This window comes from Argiope bruennichi, chromosome 9, assembly GCF_947563725.1.
Source record: "Argiope bruennichi chromosome 9, qqArgBrue1.1, whole genome shotgun sequence".
In the NCBI taxonomy this organism is placed as follows: Eukaryota; Metazoa; Arthropoda; class Arachnida; order Araneae; family Araneidae; genus Argiope; species Argiope bruennichi.
This window is the reverse complement of record NC_079159.1, coordinates 41,751,978-41,770,710: the sequence shown is the minus strand read 5'-3', so window position 1 is coordinate 41,770,710 and position 18,733 is coordinate 41,751,978. Positions and strand designations below refer to the sequence as shown.

Genomic DNA, 18,733 nt, shown 5'->3' with positions numbered 1-18,733 from the left:
AATCAATTTGAGTTCTCCTGTTATATTAGTCCATTTTGAAAGTGTTTTAAGCTGAGAATACAAAAACAGAATAATAAAATTTTGCTTTAATAAAAGGCAAATAAGCGTGATATGGTTGACTTTAGACATACAAATTTGAGTTTTAATAACAAATAATTCATCATTTGCAAATCACAACGCTCGAGATCCTTTTTTTTAAATATCACATTCCTGGTCCTTTATTATTTCAAATGATCTGTTTAAATATTTTGCTGACTAACCTTAAATTCCTGAAGAACAAGATTCCTAAGTTGTTTTGATTCATTTTGAATCACAAAGTTTTGAAAAAAATGTTTAATTAGGAACGGTTGACTCTAACGATGCATTAGCCTCAAACGATTCAAAGTCTTTAGATACCATAGTTAGGAAGATGGGTTTGAAGTTCCATCACTTGGAGACGTAGAACCTCAGTTGGAGTGAAAAATGGCATCTCCGGTAATCCATGTTTCCTTTAAAGTCTAATTGCATCATTTTCTTCTAATTCCTTATCCTGAAGAAGTTTTAAAAATATAAATTTATAAACCTTAAGTATTTTATATTAATGAGTACATAGTAATTGTAGATCAGTTCACTTATGGGACTTCTTTTAATTCATTTAAGGAGCCCGGAATGATGCTGAGAGACGAACTTGTCATCGATAGATTATCGCAGCTACCAAACCGATCACAAACTCTCAAGCAGGATGTAAATGTGCTGGAAGCTCAGATCAAGCAGTTGCAAGAGGCCGTAGAATCTATGGAGAGACTTCAAAAAAGGTAAGGCAGAGAACAGGTCTCAATATACAATAAGCCCATATATCAAACATGATATGACTTTTCGTTAATCTGCCTCTCTGTCCCTCTTTTTAATAAGGCGCAGGTGTGCCAAGTAACATTTAGTAGCATGCTGGCATTACAATTTCATATTCAATGAATTCACCAAACGGAGTCAAGAGGATAAATTTTAAACTATTATTTTATCCCACAATTACGTCCTAACGTATTGTGCCATTTTACGATGCATGCCACACATCATAAAATGTGCCTCCAGCAAAAAAAATGCCATTGTGGAATTTCTTATATAGCCAGATCACCCTGCCTCTGGTGGTAAGGTCTTTGGCCCAGTATGTCACCGAAACAGTTGACTATTCAATACCACTAGTTATATTTGCAACAAGAAAGGTTGCCTGGCGATAAGGTCTGAACCGTCTCGATTCCACTGAGCAGATGTTGGCGGTCTGGTGAACGTTAAATCCGTCAATGCCAAAGGTCCTGCCGTTGATGTAGAATTTCTCATACAGCCAATTCGCCCAATCCCTGGTGATATGGTCCTTCGTCCGGCACATCAACGAGACAGATGGCTGTTTTAAAATAACTTTCTGTATTTACAAGAAGAAAGAGTACTTGGTGATAAGGTCTCGACTTCGAAACCGGATTCGATTCCACCTAGCAGGTGCTGCCTGGTCTGATGAGCGTTAAATCCATCGATGCCAAGGGCCCTTCTGCTGATGTAGAATGGAAGCTTTGAAAGCAGATTACTGGTTTAATCATTATCCTTTTTATCTGATAATGGTTCAAAAGTATGAGGTTCCTCCCAAAGGTGAAAAGATGCTACGAAAGGAACATAAATATAAATAAAACTTCCAAAAGAAATAGGAACCTTTTTATTTATAAGGGGACTTCTCACTATCGTTCTCAAATGGTTTCTACAGGATTGAAAAAAAGAGAAAAAGTACATTACAGCAGAAGAATTGAAATATCAAAAATTTACTCGATTAAATATGCTTTTAAATTATAATATTGTGAGTAAGAGAACCACCTTAATTACTTTTGCTTACAATTTTCAGGAGCTTGGAATCTTGTTTGTTTAACAAAGCAAACGAACTGCAAGAAGATGTTAGTTTGAAAAAATTTGATCTTCAAGTAGCTCACATTCACCTGGCAGCAGTGAGAGCTCAGGTAAATAAGATGAATTCATTGAGTTATTCTGTTGTTCTTCTAAATAATCTGTCTGTCTGTCTCCCTCTCTCTCTCTCTGTGTGTGAGTGTGCGCGCGCGTAAGAACGTACGTTTTTATATATTTTTTCTCTCAGCTTTCAAAATTTATAATTAAATAGTTTTATAAAGTAATCAGGACGGAATTGCTAAATTTATCGTGAAATACTGATTCAGAAATTTTTGATGATTAATTTTAACATTTACAGGTTCCTATAAAATAATAAGGATTTATGATGACCTTGAGGATTTAATGGACATCGGAGCTTTAAACATGCATGAATTCGAAAGAATCAATCATATAATATATGTCTATAAGTTGTAGTATAAGTGTCCAGAAAAAACATCCAGTTTGCATATAATATGTAATATCTGACATTGGGAATATAATTCACTATTACTGAATTCAAAAGAATCATTCATAGGTTGTGTGTCTATAGTTGGTAATATGTATGTTCAGAAAAACAATCAGTGTGCATATAATCTGGATGTTTTTCATCCGACAATATGAATATATTCGCAATAATTCAAAGGCTTACTCAAGCTTAGAAAGATGAAATATTACATATAGTTTGATTATCAGAATAGTTTATTGGTATCGAATTTTTGGATCAGATCCATTAACAGGTTAACTTGAACTATTTTTAACCTGTTAACTATTCCCATTCATGTCTTTATGAATGGATATCTCAAAAACGTAGCAAGCTAGATGGGGGAAGTTCAATTTATGAGACCTGCACTAAAAGTCTAGATTTGTGTTTAATTTTGATATAGATGGAGGCTTTTCGGGAACAAGAAATTTAATTTTAAGCCATGTGGGGATGGTAGTTGAAAGCCAATTTTAAGCTTGGTCTGAAATTTATCATACCTCCCACCATGATAATGTATAGGCTCGATATTGGTCATAGCGACTCGGTCAGGTTCTGCCATCCGCCCGCCCATAAGCCTTCGATGTCCAAGCATTTACTAAAATTTTACTGGTAAAGTTGAGGCCATTTGGTTGCGAAACACATTGGTGAAATAATTTTTATCAGAAAGTTTTAAATAGCAACCATATATAAAAAAAATAAAGAGGATAGGGGGCCCTCATAATTATTTTATTTCTTTCCCTCGAGGTGATTATATCAAAAAATGTATTATTTTCAAAAACTAATTATTATTAAGAGCAAAATTTAATCTTGTGTGGGAAATAATTATTAAATTTATATGCTAACTTTTTAAAAATATCATTTGGAATTTAATGAAAAATTTATTCCTCCGAATTTAAGTTTGCCAGAGTTCAAAATTCAATATGTAATGAAAGTGTCAACTGAAGTTTAATTCATTATTATTATTGGCAAATAACAAGGATTAAATAATTCACTGTATCAAACTTTTATTTTCTTCTGCTGCTTTAGCTCGATTTGTTTGCATCGAGTAAAGGTGAGCATCTGTTGGAAGGGAATCACTTGAAAGAGAGAAAGCAATCTACCTCGAGTACGAGCAGTGGAAGCGCTAAAAACAAGTGGTTAAAGGCCTTCCTTAATCTTAAGACGGCGAGCAACACAAGTCTGGCAGACAAGTAAGAGATTCCTAAAAACAAATTGCATTCCAATCTAAAATTCCAAACATTTATCAAAATTAACCTTTGTCTATGTTTAAAGATAGATAATGGACTATATTTATTACAGTGAGTGTTTGAGGTTTTATGGCGCAAAAACCAATTTTGGCTATGCTGCGCCAATATATTTATTACAGTCCCATTATACAGAATTAGATAAAAAGAATATTGTAAATAAACGTGCAAAGTTTTTTACGTCTTAGAGGTCTACTCATAACATGAGGCAATAAACTAAGACAATAAACGAGACAATAAACTAAAAAAATAAAAAAGACCAAGGAACATCGGAAAGAACTTTTGTTCGATGAATTTGTGTTTTGACAATGAAAAAAAATTGCATTGCTTTTAAGTTATTGGGATTGACCATGCAAACGTGTCACTATATTCCTTATCTGATATCGAACCAAACAAGGAAGAATGTTTTGGCATTAAAATTTAAAAATTATTAATCTGAAAGGACAAATTTAAATAATACAGTCATTCTTAAAACCTTTAAAATACACCTAAAAAAATTAGGATAGATTAATTCAATCATGGTTAAGTCCATAATTTGGAAAGATATACTTATATATATAATAAGAAATAATCAAAGATACAATATGAAATTCCAATTAAAAACTATTTCTGAAACAATCTTAAAACTAAAATTATTTCTGAATCAAACTAAAAAAACACCATTGTATGCAGCTACTACTAAAACACAGATAAACCTAACCTAATTAATAAATATAACAAGTTAATTAAAGTAAAAAGGAATAAAAATAGAATCAAAAATAAAAATAAAAAAAGAATCTGGTCTCAGGAGTCACTCTCGGGCAGGGATTGAAAACAAGGAATTTTTTATTTTTGATTCTATTTTTATTCCTTTTTACTTTTAATAACTTGTTATGTTTACCAATTATATATAAGAAAAAAATTGAAATTTAAAAACTTTGATTTATCTCATCACGGGAGGCATAATATGTACAAGAAGCGATGATAAAACTGACGTACGTTTACATGGCGATACAAGTGCAAAAGAGACCGAAACCCCTCCCTACAGTCGTTCCAGTATGAGATTTTGATAGGGATTTCTTTGACACGAGTCGATTTAGACGAGGGAATCTTAGGTACATATTTGAAAGAATGCTGTAAGCAATAAGGAGTTTTATCCCTTCACTCAGAGTTTGAGAAAATGCTGAGACCTTCAGTAAAATTCATTTAATAAAAAGTTGGAATTGGATCTGGAAATAAGAGAACATTTTAGAATGAAGTTAATATGGGTTAAATTAAGATTAAAACTTGGAAATTAATTAGGATTTTAATTAGATTAAGACTTATCTTTATATATAATATATATAATCTGTGTAAATTTTTTTTAATTCTTTTCAAATACTGATTACACAAAAGGGAATAAATACGTAATAAACTCTGATAAATTTCAGATAGATACCTTCAATAGTTTATGAAAAATTCAAATTTTCCCATAAGAACAAGAAAATCGAAAAATACCTGTGAATTTACTGAGAAGAAAAATTCAAGTTAGTACAGGATATTTATTTCCAATTCGAGATGAATCTTTGAGAGATAGGTGACATTCGGAATTGTCCCGCTTAATCCTGAACATCAGGTAATTTTATTTTAATAAAAGGGACAACGCCTTCAGAATGGTGACGAATCCGTATTCTTTCAAATGCAGAAAAAAGGGCATATATGACTCTTCCAGCTAAATGGAACACCGAGTCACTTTATCACTTATCGACTGCAACTCAGGATTTTCATTACGCAACATTTCTGTCCGTGGGAATTCTGGGAATTCCGAAACAACAATTAATAGCATTTATTCCGTTTCCACATTGACAACACACTGCTGTTGAACTAATGATAACATGAATCAATATAATCACTGGATTTGGTTTTCTGATCTGTCACGTGGCGTCTGGTTTCTTCAATTGCTCTTATAAATTTGCTTGGAATCTGACCAACAGTTATAATATTTCGGATTTAGATTCTATTCAAACTATTTTGAAACCACTGCAGCTCTTATTTGTTGTGTTTCATTTGCAAATAATTGAATATCCGTTTCGTTTTATTTTTAGGAACGACAATGACAAAAAGAGCGCCAAAAGTGGTTCACGTCCTCTTTCTGCTGCTCCTGGTACTCTAGAAATCGCTCACGTCTTTCAGGAGTACACTTATAAAAAAATAACTGCGTGCGATCTCTGCAAAGAAATACTCAGAGGTAATACAACACGATTTTACATAGAATGCGCTGTTTTTGCTAAATTTTTTATCTGTGTATTATAATATAAAAGCCGCCTTTTCCTTTTTTTTTTTCATTCTCTTAGTTTCGAACTGAAAATCATTGGAATTACCATCTTACAATTTTTCTATATAGTATAGTTGAAAGTCATTATCTTTTTTATTAATTTTTTTTAAGTTTGAGATAAATATTTTTTTTTATTTAAGAGAAAATTAGCTTTATATACCTTATATTTATTCAATGTTTTCAAATAAAGCGCATAACGTCGCTGTTACGTGACAAACTGGATTGCGTATTTGTCACGAAGATATGAAGAACTTCTCCGTTAGTTTAAACAAGCATTTAGATTTATTAGAACAAAGCCACTCGCAACAGCACAGGATTGAGAACTTACCCTTCACTGATGGGACTCAGCTTTTATATACATATAGAATGTTCGAGAACAATCCAATTTGTATATTTAAGAAAGATCTAGAACCTTCCAGATCTTAGATAAACAATAGAAAATAATTGAAATAAAAGAATTCCAATTTTCGGATAAAGCATAGTGGCTGACATTCGGACCACGGACCAACCCAAACTGAAATGAGATGCTCTGCCGACTGCCAAGAGGAGGACACGAGGTTGAAAATTCATTTCGGGATGAAATTTAGTATAATGGTAGTATACATTTAGAATGCTCATTCACTAAAATATTAAAGCGCAATGGCCAGTCAATTAAGAGAAAAGGGTCCTCAAACTTTCTGCATAGCTTATATACTACTAACCAATCTAAAGTAAGAAAAAGTTTGAAAACGAAACTAAAATGAAAACGAAACAAAACAGTTTCGAAATCGCAACTAAAATTTATTACCTATTTAAACTAAAACCAAAAAGGAACTTCATAGTATTTAGAGAGCGCAATTGCAGCTACTTCTAAAACACAGATGAATTGATACAAAAGTATTAGAATCAAGTTAATAGGAAAAACAAAAAACAAATAAAAATTAAACCAAAAAAATTATTAAAAAATATTAAAAAAGAATCCGGCCTGAAGACTTTTTCAAGGGTCACCCTCAGGCAGGGATTCAAATAAAGGGATTTTTTCTGTGAGGACATACAGACATTAAGTCTAATAATGATTCCTCGTGACCCGAAAATCCCCCGAAATTATGCTCAAGAGATATACCATTTTAACAGAAAGGAAATACAAAATAACAAATTAGAAAAAAACCACAAAGTAAAAATACAATAAAAACAATAACAATAAAAACAAAAACAGCATTAAAATTAAAATTAAAATTAAAAACGAAAAGGCCAAGACATACCATCCAACAGTGAACGAAACTTTAAACAATCGATTGTGATTTCCTGTTTTTGAAAGTTAACGGTAAATTATGTAAACAGAGGTAGGCACCCAGCGCCATCTATTGAGTGATCCAATATGCAAGTAAATTTCTATTTTTATTTAAGCCAAAAGATTAATCCCAAACCATACCTTGTTTAATTAAAAAATTGACATTACAGTAATTTCTAGGAAAATCATTTTTAATTAAATTTTTAAGGAGGATATTTGATGCTTCAATATAAGAATTTTTATTATTGCAAACCCTTTTGATCCTGTTAACTTGTGAGAAAATAAGATTTTTGAAAATTTTAGAGTTTAGATTGGAATGGTAGTTACATAGTTTTATTTTAAAGTTGAAATCATCCCTTTTATCGTATATACCAACTATTGTTTTATCATTAGCAATTTCGATTTTTAAATCTAGAAAGGTAGCCTCAAGTTGATTTATATTTGTATCTTTTAGAATTAAATCTTTTGGATAGCAATTAGTAATAATATTAGTATTGTCGAAGTTAATCAAAAGTAGGTCATCAATATATCTCCACCCGTTTATTAAATTATATTTAATTATTTTTTTTCTCATAGTAATGCAGGAAAATATTAGCTAAAGCACTTGAGAAAGCTGTCCCCATTGGAATGCCCTTGACTTGTTTATAAAAATTAATACCATTAAACACGTAATTTTCAGTAATATTAAAATTACATAACTCAAGCCAGTTATTTTTAGGAATGATATTTTCATTTAAATATTCGTCATATATAAAAGTGCAGACCTTTATTAATTTTTCATGAGGTAGATTAGTGTATAAATTTTCGAAATCAAAAGTATTAAGTTTATTAATGTTGTTATCTTTAAGAAAATCCAATACTTCTTTGTTACTAGAAATAATAAAGTTGTCTTCATTTTTTATTTTGTCCAGGATAATTTTTAAGTATTTAAAGAAATGTTTACCCGTATAGTAATTATAACTACCAGTGCTACAAGTTACGAATCTGAATTTTAATGGAATTTTATGAAATTTAACTGTTGGGAATAAAAAAGGATAGTTAAGAGAGCAAGTCTTAGTTTTGGTTTTTTTTGTGAAAGCTAGCATTCTTTTATCTAATTCCTTTTTCCCGGTGTTCTTTAACATATAAGTTGCATTAGAGTTATATTCATTAATTAAAAGTTCTTTATAATAATATTTACAAATTAAACAGAAATTATTTGCTGATTTATCTATTACTGTAATGACAAATTTTTCTTTTAAATTTTTTATTTCATTTTTTAATGTTTTACTAAAATAAATCCCACGTTCTTTAGATCTGTCAAAATCAGTATTCAATTTTATTTTAATTTCCTTTAAAATTCTCACTTTCCATTCCCCGAAACCTTCCGCAGGCCAGTGGTATTTTCTAGATAATTTGGCAATAAAAACATCCAAATCATTACCAATAGAAATCAAAATTTTGTTATGGTTTATTTTTTCTCTTAATCTAAATTTTGTTCCTCTTCCCATCAAATCTCTTAAAGAGTTGGATTCAATAATTTTTAAATTACCTGTAATGATATGACCTTTATCAATATCTATAAAATCTTTATATTTTTCCTTGTTACAGTAACAATCTGTTTTATTTATTTTATCTAAATTTTTGCTATAGTAATTATAATTACAAATTTTTTTCTTTAAAGTTGAAGTGTAACTAAACGCTATTGATACATTAGTTTTATCTGCAAGAGGAAAAAATATATTATTATTATGTATAATTTTGGGTAATTTAAGATATTCGAAGTAAATATCCAAGAATTTAATCACACAGTATTCTTTGTAAACATTATTTTTATTATTAAAAAGTAAATCGTTTTTTCCAATGTTAAGTTTACATTTAATAAGATCTAGAATAATACATTTAGTGTACGAATTTTTAAACTCTAATTCCCCGAATTTATTATTTAAAAACCATTTCATTTTATTATTTCTAAGACCAAAAATGTATTTCCTAATTCTGTGAATGTTTTCACTATTGTGTTCCAGATTACAGTAATTTTGAAATTCCTCAAATATAATTTGAAAATTGCCTCCTTTCCCTTTACCTCTTTTAAATCTTTTAGAAAAGTTATCTTTATTTAGAAAATTTTTAAAAATGTTAAATTTGTTATAAATGCAATTATTGTTTAAATCTGCATAACCTTCCCCATTTAATTTACTATTGAGACCACAAGGAAATAAAGTTTTCAGGTTGCAAATATAAATGTTTTCCAGATCTAATCTTTTGTTTAATTCGTTAATATTGTCTTCTAGAATGTAGATATTAATATTGTTAAAGTTATGGTTTTGAAAATGCTCCAGTTCGAAGTCAGTGGTCCTATTTTTTATGAAGTTTTTTTATATCGGATCTGTGATTGTTAATTCTTAAATTAAGCTCGGTGCTAGTTTGGCCAATATATTTTAAATTACGTTCTGAACAATTAAGGAGATAAATCAAATTTTTGTTTTTACAGAATGTTTGTAATTTTGAGTTTTCATTTTTTTTTATAAACAAGTCAAGGGCATTCCAATGGGGACAAAGTGTAGGACATGTCCTTTGGCAGATAAGGAACAGATCAAAAATGAAAACTCAAAATTACAAACATTCTGTAAAAACAAAAATTTGATTTATCTCCTTAATTGTTCAGAATGTAATTTAAAATATATTGGCCAAACTAGCACCGAGCTTAATTTAAGAATTAACAATCACAGATCCGATATAAAAAACTTCATAAAAAATAGGACCACTGACTTCGAACTGGAGCATTTTCAAAACCATAACTTTAACAATATTAATATCTACATTCTAGAAGACAATATTAACGAATTAAACAAAAGATTAGATCTGGAAAACATTTATATTTGCAACCTGAAAACTTTATTTCCTTATGGTCTCAATAGTAAATTAAATGGGGAAGGTTATGCAGATTTAAACAATAATTGCATTTATAACAAATTTAACATTTTTAAAAATTTTCTAAATAAAGATAACTTTTCTAAAAGATTTAAAAGAGGTAAAGGGAAAGGAGGCAATTTTCAAATTATATTTGAGGAATTTCAAAATTACTGTAATCTGGAACACAATAGTGAAAACATTCACAGAATTAGGAAATACATTTTTGGTCTTAGAAATAATAAAATGAAATGGTTTTTAAATAATAAATTCGGGGAATTAGAGTTTAAAAATTCGTACACTAAATGTATTATTCTAGATCTTATTAAATGTAAACTTAACATTGGAAAAAACGATTTACTTTTTAATAATAAAAATAATGTTTACAAAGAATACTGTGTGATTAAATTCTTGGATATTTACTTCGAATATCTTAAATTACCCAAAATTATACATAATAATAATATATTTTTTCCTCTTGCAGATAAAACTAATGTATCAATAGCGTTTAGTTACACTTCAACTTTAAAGAAAAAAATTTGTAATTATAATTACTATAGCAAAAATTTAGATAAAATAAATAAAACAGATTGTTACTGTAACAAGGAAAAATATAAAGATTTTATAGATATTGATAAAGGTCATATCATTACAGGTAATTTAAAAATTATTGAATCCAACTCTTTAAGAGATTTGATGGGAAGAGGAACAAAATTTAGATTAAGAGAAAAAATAAACCATAACAAAATTTTGATTTCTATTGGTAATGATTTGGATGTTTTTATTGCCAAATTATCTAGAAAATACCACTGGCCTGCGGAAGGTTTCGGGGAATGGAAAGTGAGAATTTTAAAGGAAATTAAAATAAAATTGAATACTGATTTTGACAGATCTAAAGAACGTGGGATTTATTTTAGTAAAACATTAAAAAATGAAATAAAAAATTTAAAAGAAAAATTTGTCATTACAGTAATAGATAAATCAGCAAATAATTTCTGTTTAATTTGTAAATATTATTATAAAGAACTTTTAATTAATGAATATAACTCTAATGCAACTTATATGTTAAAGAACACCGGGAAAAAGGAATTAGATAAAAGAATGCTAGCTTTCACAAAAAAAACCAAAACTAAGACTTGCTCTCTTAACTATCCTTTTTTATTCCCAACAGTTAAATTTCATAAAATTCCATTAAAATTCAGATTCGTAACTTGTAGCACTGGTAGTTATAATTACTATACGGGTAAACATTTCTTTAAATACTTAAAAATTATCCTGGACAAAATAAAAAATGAAGACAACTTTATTATTTCTAGTAACAAAGAAGTATTGGATTTTCTTAAAGATAACAACATTAATAAACTTAATACTTTTGATTTCGAAAATTTATACACTAATCTACCTCATGAAAAATTAATAAAGGTCTGCACTTTTATATATGACGAATATTTAAATGAAAATATCATTCCTAAAAATAACTGGCTTGAGTTATGTAATTTTAATATTACTGAAAATTACGTGTTTAATGGTATTAATTTTTATAAACAAGTCAAGGGCATTCCAATGGGGACAGCTTTCTCAAGTGCTTTAGCTAATATTTTCCTGCATTACTATGAGAAAAAAAATAATTAAATATAATTTAATAAACGGGTGGAGATATATTGATGACCTACTTTTGATTAACTTCGACAATACTAATATTATTACTAATTGCTATCCAAAAGATTTAATTCTAAAAGATACAAATATAAATCAACTTGAGGCTACCTTTCTAGATTTAAAAATCGAAATTGCTAATGATAAAACAATAGTTGGTATATACGATAAAAGGGATGATTTCAACTTTAAAATAACAAAACTATGTAACTACCATTCCAATCTAAACTCTAAAATTTTCAAAAATCTTATTTTCTCACAAGTTAACAGGATCAAAAGGGTTTGCAACAATAAAAATTCTTATATTGAAGCATCAAATATCCTCCTTAAAAATTTAATTAAAAATGATTTTCCTAGAAATTACTGTAATGTCAATTTTTTAATTAAACAAGGTATGGTTTGGGATTAATCTTTTGGCTTAAATAAAAATAGAAATTTACTTGCATATTGGATCACTCAATAGATGGCGCTGGGTGCCTACCTCTGTTTACATAATTTACCGTTAACTTTCAAAAACAGGAAATCACAATCGATTGTTTAAAGTTTCGTTCACTGTTGGATGGTATGTCTTGGCCTTTTCGTTTTTAATTTTAATTTTAATTTTAATGCTGTTTTTGTTTTTATTGTATTTTTACTTTGTGGTTTTTTTCTAATTTGTTATTTTGTATTTCCTTTCTGTTAAAATGGTATATCTCTTGAGCATAATTTCGGGGGATTTTCGGGTCACGAGGAATCATTATTAGACTTAATGTCTGTATGTCCTCACAGAAAAAATCCCTTTATTTGAATCCCTGCCTGAGGGTGACCCTTGAAAAAGTCTTCAGGCCGGATTCTTTTTTAATATTTTTTAATAATTTTTTTGGTTTAATTTTTATTTGTTTTTTGTTTTTCCTATTAACTTGATTCTAATACTTTTATATACTACTAATGTATCGTCTTTGCCAAAAGCGCGAATAGTATAGTGGTTTAGGCATTGGCGTAGCATTCAGGAGACCTAGGTTCGATATTGGGCTAGCAATTTTTGCTTTTTTTCAATTTATTTCAAATTAATTTAAAAATTTACAAACAGTTTTAATTAATATGTGTTTCATTTTTTTATGTAAAAATAAACATGGATTCTCTTAATTCTTGAATTAAAATTTAATTTTTAGAAAAAAAAATAATTATAAGTATGGATGCATTTTTTTAAATATTCAGAATTACTTAAATTAACAATTTAAAGATGGTTTCAATTAATATGATACTCATTTTTATATGTAAAAAATAAATGTATTTTCTCTTAATACATAAATTATAACTTATGAACATAGTTATTTTTCCTCTAAAAAATAACTATGTTCATATATATTGCTCTTGAATTATACCTATAATTTAATTTTCAAGAGTTAAAATAATTATAAATCTAATTTTAACTATAAAAATATTTGAAAATAAATATTTTTATCTTAAAATCATTAAAAGTTTTAATTTTTTGGATTTTAATAAAGATAAATTATTTATTTTAATTCAACGAAGCTGTATTTATATCGGGAATGAAAGAAAGCAGCTGAAATAAACAAAATTATGTCTGCAAACATTCAAAGCGTTAATAATCGAAAAGAAAAATTAGAACGCAGGTGTTAAGTTATGGAATGTATAGGCAGATGGTTCAAAATTTTTAGTAACAAGTAACATGCGATATGCTTTGTGCGCTGCCCAATTTTCTGAAGAAAAACTAATATTTTTTTTAAGATGAATGAAATTTGTTTTTTTATCGATTCCTTTAAGATTTCTCTTGTGGATAATCATTATTTAGGAATTTTGCAAAATTTATCTAACTTGAATGAAATGTTTTTATGATAATTACCATTTTGTTTCTAGTATCCAATAAAACAATTAATGAAATATTTTTACGATGTCAATAATTTAATTAACATTTATCATCATTTAAGTTATACGTGTAATTATTCTTCCTGCTTAAAAATAAAATTATAATTCAAGTATAAAGTCAATGAATATTTATTTGCGAGGAAGATTTATTTTTAAAACATTCGTTTTTGATTGATAAAAGAGGTACATATTAATTAAAACTGTCTGTCATTTTATTTAAATAATTTTTTTAAAGAAAGACGCGTCCATATCTTAATTTTTTTTAAAAAAATATATATTCCGGTATTAAGAGCAAAGACATTTTTTTCTATGTAAGGAGTAGTATCATATCGTAATTGATAATTAAATGAAACCAACTTTAAAATGTTAAGTCATTTTGAGTATTTAAAAAAAAAATACATCGATATTTATAACTATTTTTCTTCTAAAAATTAAATTTTAATCCAAGAACTAGGAGAATAAATATTTATTTTAGCATAAAAAATGATAAACATATTAATTAAAACAGTTTATAAATTGTTAAATCAAGTTGAAATAAATTAGAAAAAAGAATATAAAAAAGCAAAAAATGCTAGCCCAGGATCGAACCCGGGTGTCTTGAATGCTACATCAATGCCTTAACCACTATACTGCTCGCGCTTCTGCAACGACGGCACATTATTAGTATATAAGCTATGTAGAAAGCTTGAGGGCACTTTTCTCGAAATTGATTAGCCATTGCACTTTAATATTTTCGTCAATGAACATCCTAAGTGATACTACCATTATACCTAATCTCATCCCGCACTGAATTTTCAACCTCGTGCCTTCCTTTTGTGAGCCATGGCGACTACTTATTATGGTTTATGCGACAATATTATGATTCTTTTTCACAAGTATCAATTCATATCAAACTTCTTTCACATAAGAATGAATTGAAACATTTTCAATCCTTATTACCTTAGAATTGGCATCATTAAATAATTGCTCTGTCATCCATAAAATTCTCAAGTGGATTTACATATTTGTGCTGTTTCTCTACAAGCAAAAATATGTTCATTCGTTTGCAAGGAGAATACAATTAATAAAATTTTGTACAGCTTATAGTATGACTATTTTACCGAGAAAAATTCCTCGATTGAAACTTATCTTGCAATTTTTTTTCTATTAAAGTACCTTACAAGTTATAGCTATATGCTATATTGTAATGCTACTGAGTTTCGAATTTCGGCATTTTTCCAATTTCCAAATTAGCTATATTTTTTTTTTATCAATGTGATTCTTCTGCCTGATAACTTTGCATTAATATCATTGCTAAAAGAAATCTACCATTGGCATTTCTTAGACCTTAGACCCCCCCCCCCAAAAAAAATCAACATCATTTATTTATTGTCGTGCTTTAACTTTTTCTCTTATTTATAATCAGAATAGAAGTTTCTGTTCATCAGCTGGCAATGTTCCAGTTAAAAATAAATTAGTTTCAATATATATCAAAAAATCGTTTGAAACTTTATATTTTTCGTTAAAAATTTTTCTCCCTTCAATTTCAGGTTTTTTATGCTTTTTAAATGAATTATTATTCTTATTACTTATATTAAAAATTAAATGCTTTCGTATATCCCGAGAAATTTTTTATGCCCACAGACAGACATCATAATTAATTATTAAATTATGGAGTAGATTTAATACATAATGCATTCCATTTGTTTTCTTAAATTTCTCTATTGTCATTTCCTATAATTTCTTTTCTAATATCTTTTAAAAAAATTTCATCTTAAATTTTAATCGTATTTGGAAATTACATAACTTTGATGTTATAATCAAAACTGAACAATATTTATTTAAATAATAAACTAATATAATATTTTGTAATAAAATAAAAAATCACAGGATTTGTTGCTCTGATTAAAAGGATATAAAATTTATTGATTTAATTAGAAATTCAAAAATTTAGTTATGTAATAAAAAGGCAGCAACATTCGTAAACAAACAATGAGATGTAAATAAAATATCTGACTAAAAGTCCTTCTGATAAGAAGTATATAAATATATAATATATCAAAATATATCTTATATATCAAAATAAAGCTTTCGCAAGTTAAAGAGAAAGAATCCGACAGATTTAGGTAGATATTTTACAGATTAAGGTAGTCTACAGTGTTACAATTTTCAGAATTATTAAATTTCTGCCATCCACACAGAATGAATTTTTCTTCGAATTATACAGACTAATTTCCGCATTCACTTCTTTTATGAAAATATTTCAAACATATATGTGTGCTTATAAAATTCTTTTGTGGGAAAGGTTAAAAAATTTTGCCAGAAACAATTGAATGCTGCAATATATGCATTTATGCTTCTTACAAAGCTTTTGAAAATTTATCATGAAATACTATTTTATATTTATGCGCATGTAAGTAAAAAAATATTGTCTATGAGAATTAAGTACAGCATTATGAATCGAGTTAAGCTGATCGATTTTGACAAACAAAATAAATTAGAAATAATAACTTCTTCACTTCCAAATTCGAAGTTCATTACTTTATAATAAGACAGAATAATTTCTTCACTATCGCTTAAATTATTAGTTCTCGAGAATTTGATTTCTATTAATATATCAATAAGTGAATAATTTCGAATTCAAGGTAGAGTTATCGTAGCTCCCATATACAGGGCGATCAAGAAATAACAGGAGGATTCGGAGCCTTGTAGCTTGTTATGTACTGGACGAAATAATACAAAACTTGGCCTACATACACATTAAAGTATGCGGTTTTGATTTATCAAAAATAAAAATTAGTACCAAAAAACGCTGATAGGGGGAATGTTGGCGCTGCAAGCACATAATATGTGGAAAAAGAATGCATAACTGCCAATGGAAAAAGTAAATACCAATAATAATAGCAACACACCAAATACCAATGAAAAACGTTTGTTATAGCAACTTACAAATATGGCTAAAGGTGACCACCAACTTGATGTTCCATTAACTGCATGCGGTACACGAAGTTTTCGACGGTGGCTCGCAGCATATCGACATTTATTCGTCTGGCATGTAACGCTATTTAATCTTTTAAAGTAGGAATGTCAGGAACATGTCCTTGATTCACAACTTTCAAGTGAACCAGAACCGTCTCTCAACCAGAAATTGCCAAGATTCAGATCAGTGTCATCAGTTAATGGGTATTATCTTACACGGAAAAAATTTCAGGATCTTGCGCAATCTCTTCTGTATCGTCGAGAACGGGGTATTTGTTTGTCGTGATATTGAACGTGCACTGCTGATAACCTGCTTATTAGCTTTCGCCTGATCCATAACGGCAGTTGCAACTTTTTCAACTTGTTCCTGCTTGATAACTTTATGTCCTCGGCCTGGTTGCACACCAAGAATTCCTGTTGTTTAAAATCTTTCAACCCTTCTTCATAAGTTAGTTACGGTCATCGGTCCTCTATGTAAGTGTTTTAACCGCCGATATTCACGAAGAGCAACAGTGGCATTTTCATCCCTCTAATAAAACAGCTAGGCTAATAAGGCGCGTTCACGTAAAAACAACACAAGCGACGGGCAAAGTCTTGCAGAATGACATAAATTCGCGCAAACCTTCCTTTTATTTCCGATGTCATGTCACAAAGTACCCTATAAGCAAATTACATAATAAAATTTTTGATCGTAGTGCCAGGATTTCCCTTATTGGCGTTTTTGGTACTAATTTATTTTTTCTTGATAAATCGAAACCGCATGCTTTAATGTGTAGGGTGCGAAATTTTTGTTATGTTTCGTCCAGTACATAACACGCTACAGGGCACCGAACACCTCCTGTTATTTCTTGATCACCCTGAACTTTTAGTGATTTCTCCTCTCAAAAACGATATATAGCCGCAGTTTCGAGTCGTATAAGTGCAGTATTTCATCATTTCATTAATTACAAAAGAGGCGGGTTTGTAATGAAAAGACGTATAAATAAGAAACGCATAAATGGTGGTTTGTAGAATTTCTCTGCACTGATAGAGCTTTTTTTTTTTTAAAGGAAGCAAGCATCATCAGTTATTTTTAAATATATTAGGAATATTCAAGACTATTTATAAAGTGTAATAATATGTCTTTTAACCTTTTCAATGTTTACAGTTTTAATTATCACTGGTTATAATCAAATTAATATATAAAAATCAATTTTGTATTCAAGATAGTAATATAATATTAATATCAAAAATTTAACATGGCATGCGGTTTCGACTTGTTTTGATAGCAAACCCTTTTGATATTTTAGCAATCTAATTTTTATCAACTATTCCATTTTCTTTTGCTTGTAGGACATTCAAGGCAAGGAGTGAGATGCAAGCTTTGTAAAATGAATGTCCACGCAGAGTGCCAAGAAAAAGTGAAAGCAGCTTGTCAGGTAAACTTTCCTTTTCTTATTAATTAAAAATGTGCATTTTCTTTTATTACTAATAGAAAATCCTGGATATGCATACAATGCCAAGAAACAAGGTTTGAAAATAACATCTTTCGTATGGCTCTTTGAAATATATCTTAAGTTGATCGTACAACAGAGATCAATTGAAGCATTTACGAATTATCACAGTTTAAGTTTGAACTAAATATCCCATATTCCTCCTCATGAACTAATAAATCATATAAGGAAAGATTATTAACTTCTTAAATGTAACATTTAAACTCGGATTGTTTAAAAAAATGTTCACTTTTTTTAAAAAGTCAGATAAAAATAAATTAATTTTAAATAAAAATAAAGTAAAGCCACCTCTAGATGTATGTATAAAGTTACTGGATGTCTTGGATTTGCAAGTACAACCACGATTTCAAACTCCTTGTCAGGAATTGAAAAAGTAACCCAGGTATCAATTAAATGCCTAATTATCCTTTTCTTTTATTATCAGTAAATAATTCGTATTAAAAAGTTACCAATAAATTTAATTTTTTTAAATTTTAATTTCTGAAGAAATTTTTTAACCAATTTTGCCTATATATAAAATATTGCCAATACGACCAATGTAAATGAATCAGTTTGAAAGGAAAAAATGAGATAAGTAATGGCAAAATATATTGTTTCGTTCTCTTCCTTCTATTTAAAAAACAATGACTAACTAACTATTTTATAACTTCTTTGTATTTTATGGGCTATGACGGC

The 18,733-nt window shown here is 28.7% G+C and overlaps 1 protein-coding gene across 7 annotated transcripts in view; it reads left to right on the top strand.

Moving 5' to 3' along the window:
• Nucleotides 1–18,733, top strand: part of LOC129983710 (uncharacterized) — a 599,516-nt gene that overhangs the window by 520,828 nt on the left and 59,955 nt on the right. For all 7 annotated transcript variants that reach the window (XM_056093306.1, XM_056093309.1, XM_056093308.1 and 4 more), the window contains exons 8-12: nucleotides 640–794; nucleotides 1,865–1,976; nucleotides 3,410–3,573; nucleotides 5,691–5,833; nucleotides 17,898–17,983. In XM_056093306.1, the coding sequence (XP_055949281.1) occupies nucleotides 640–794; nucleotides 1,865–1,976; nucleotides 3,410–3,573; nucleotides 5,691–5,833; nucleotides 17,898–17,983 (660 nt within the window). The remainder of the gene's footprint in view (nucleotides 1–639; nucleotides 795–1,864; nucleotides 1,977–3,409; nucleotides 3,574–5,690; nucleotides 5,834–17,897; nucleotides 17,984–18,733) is intronic.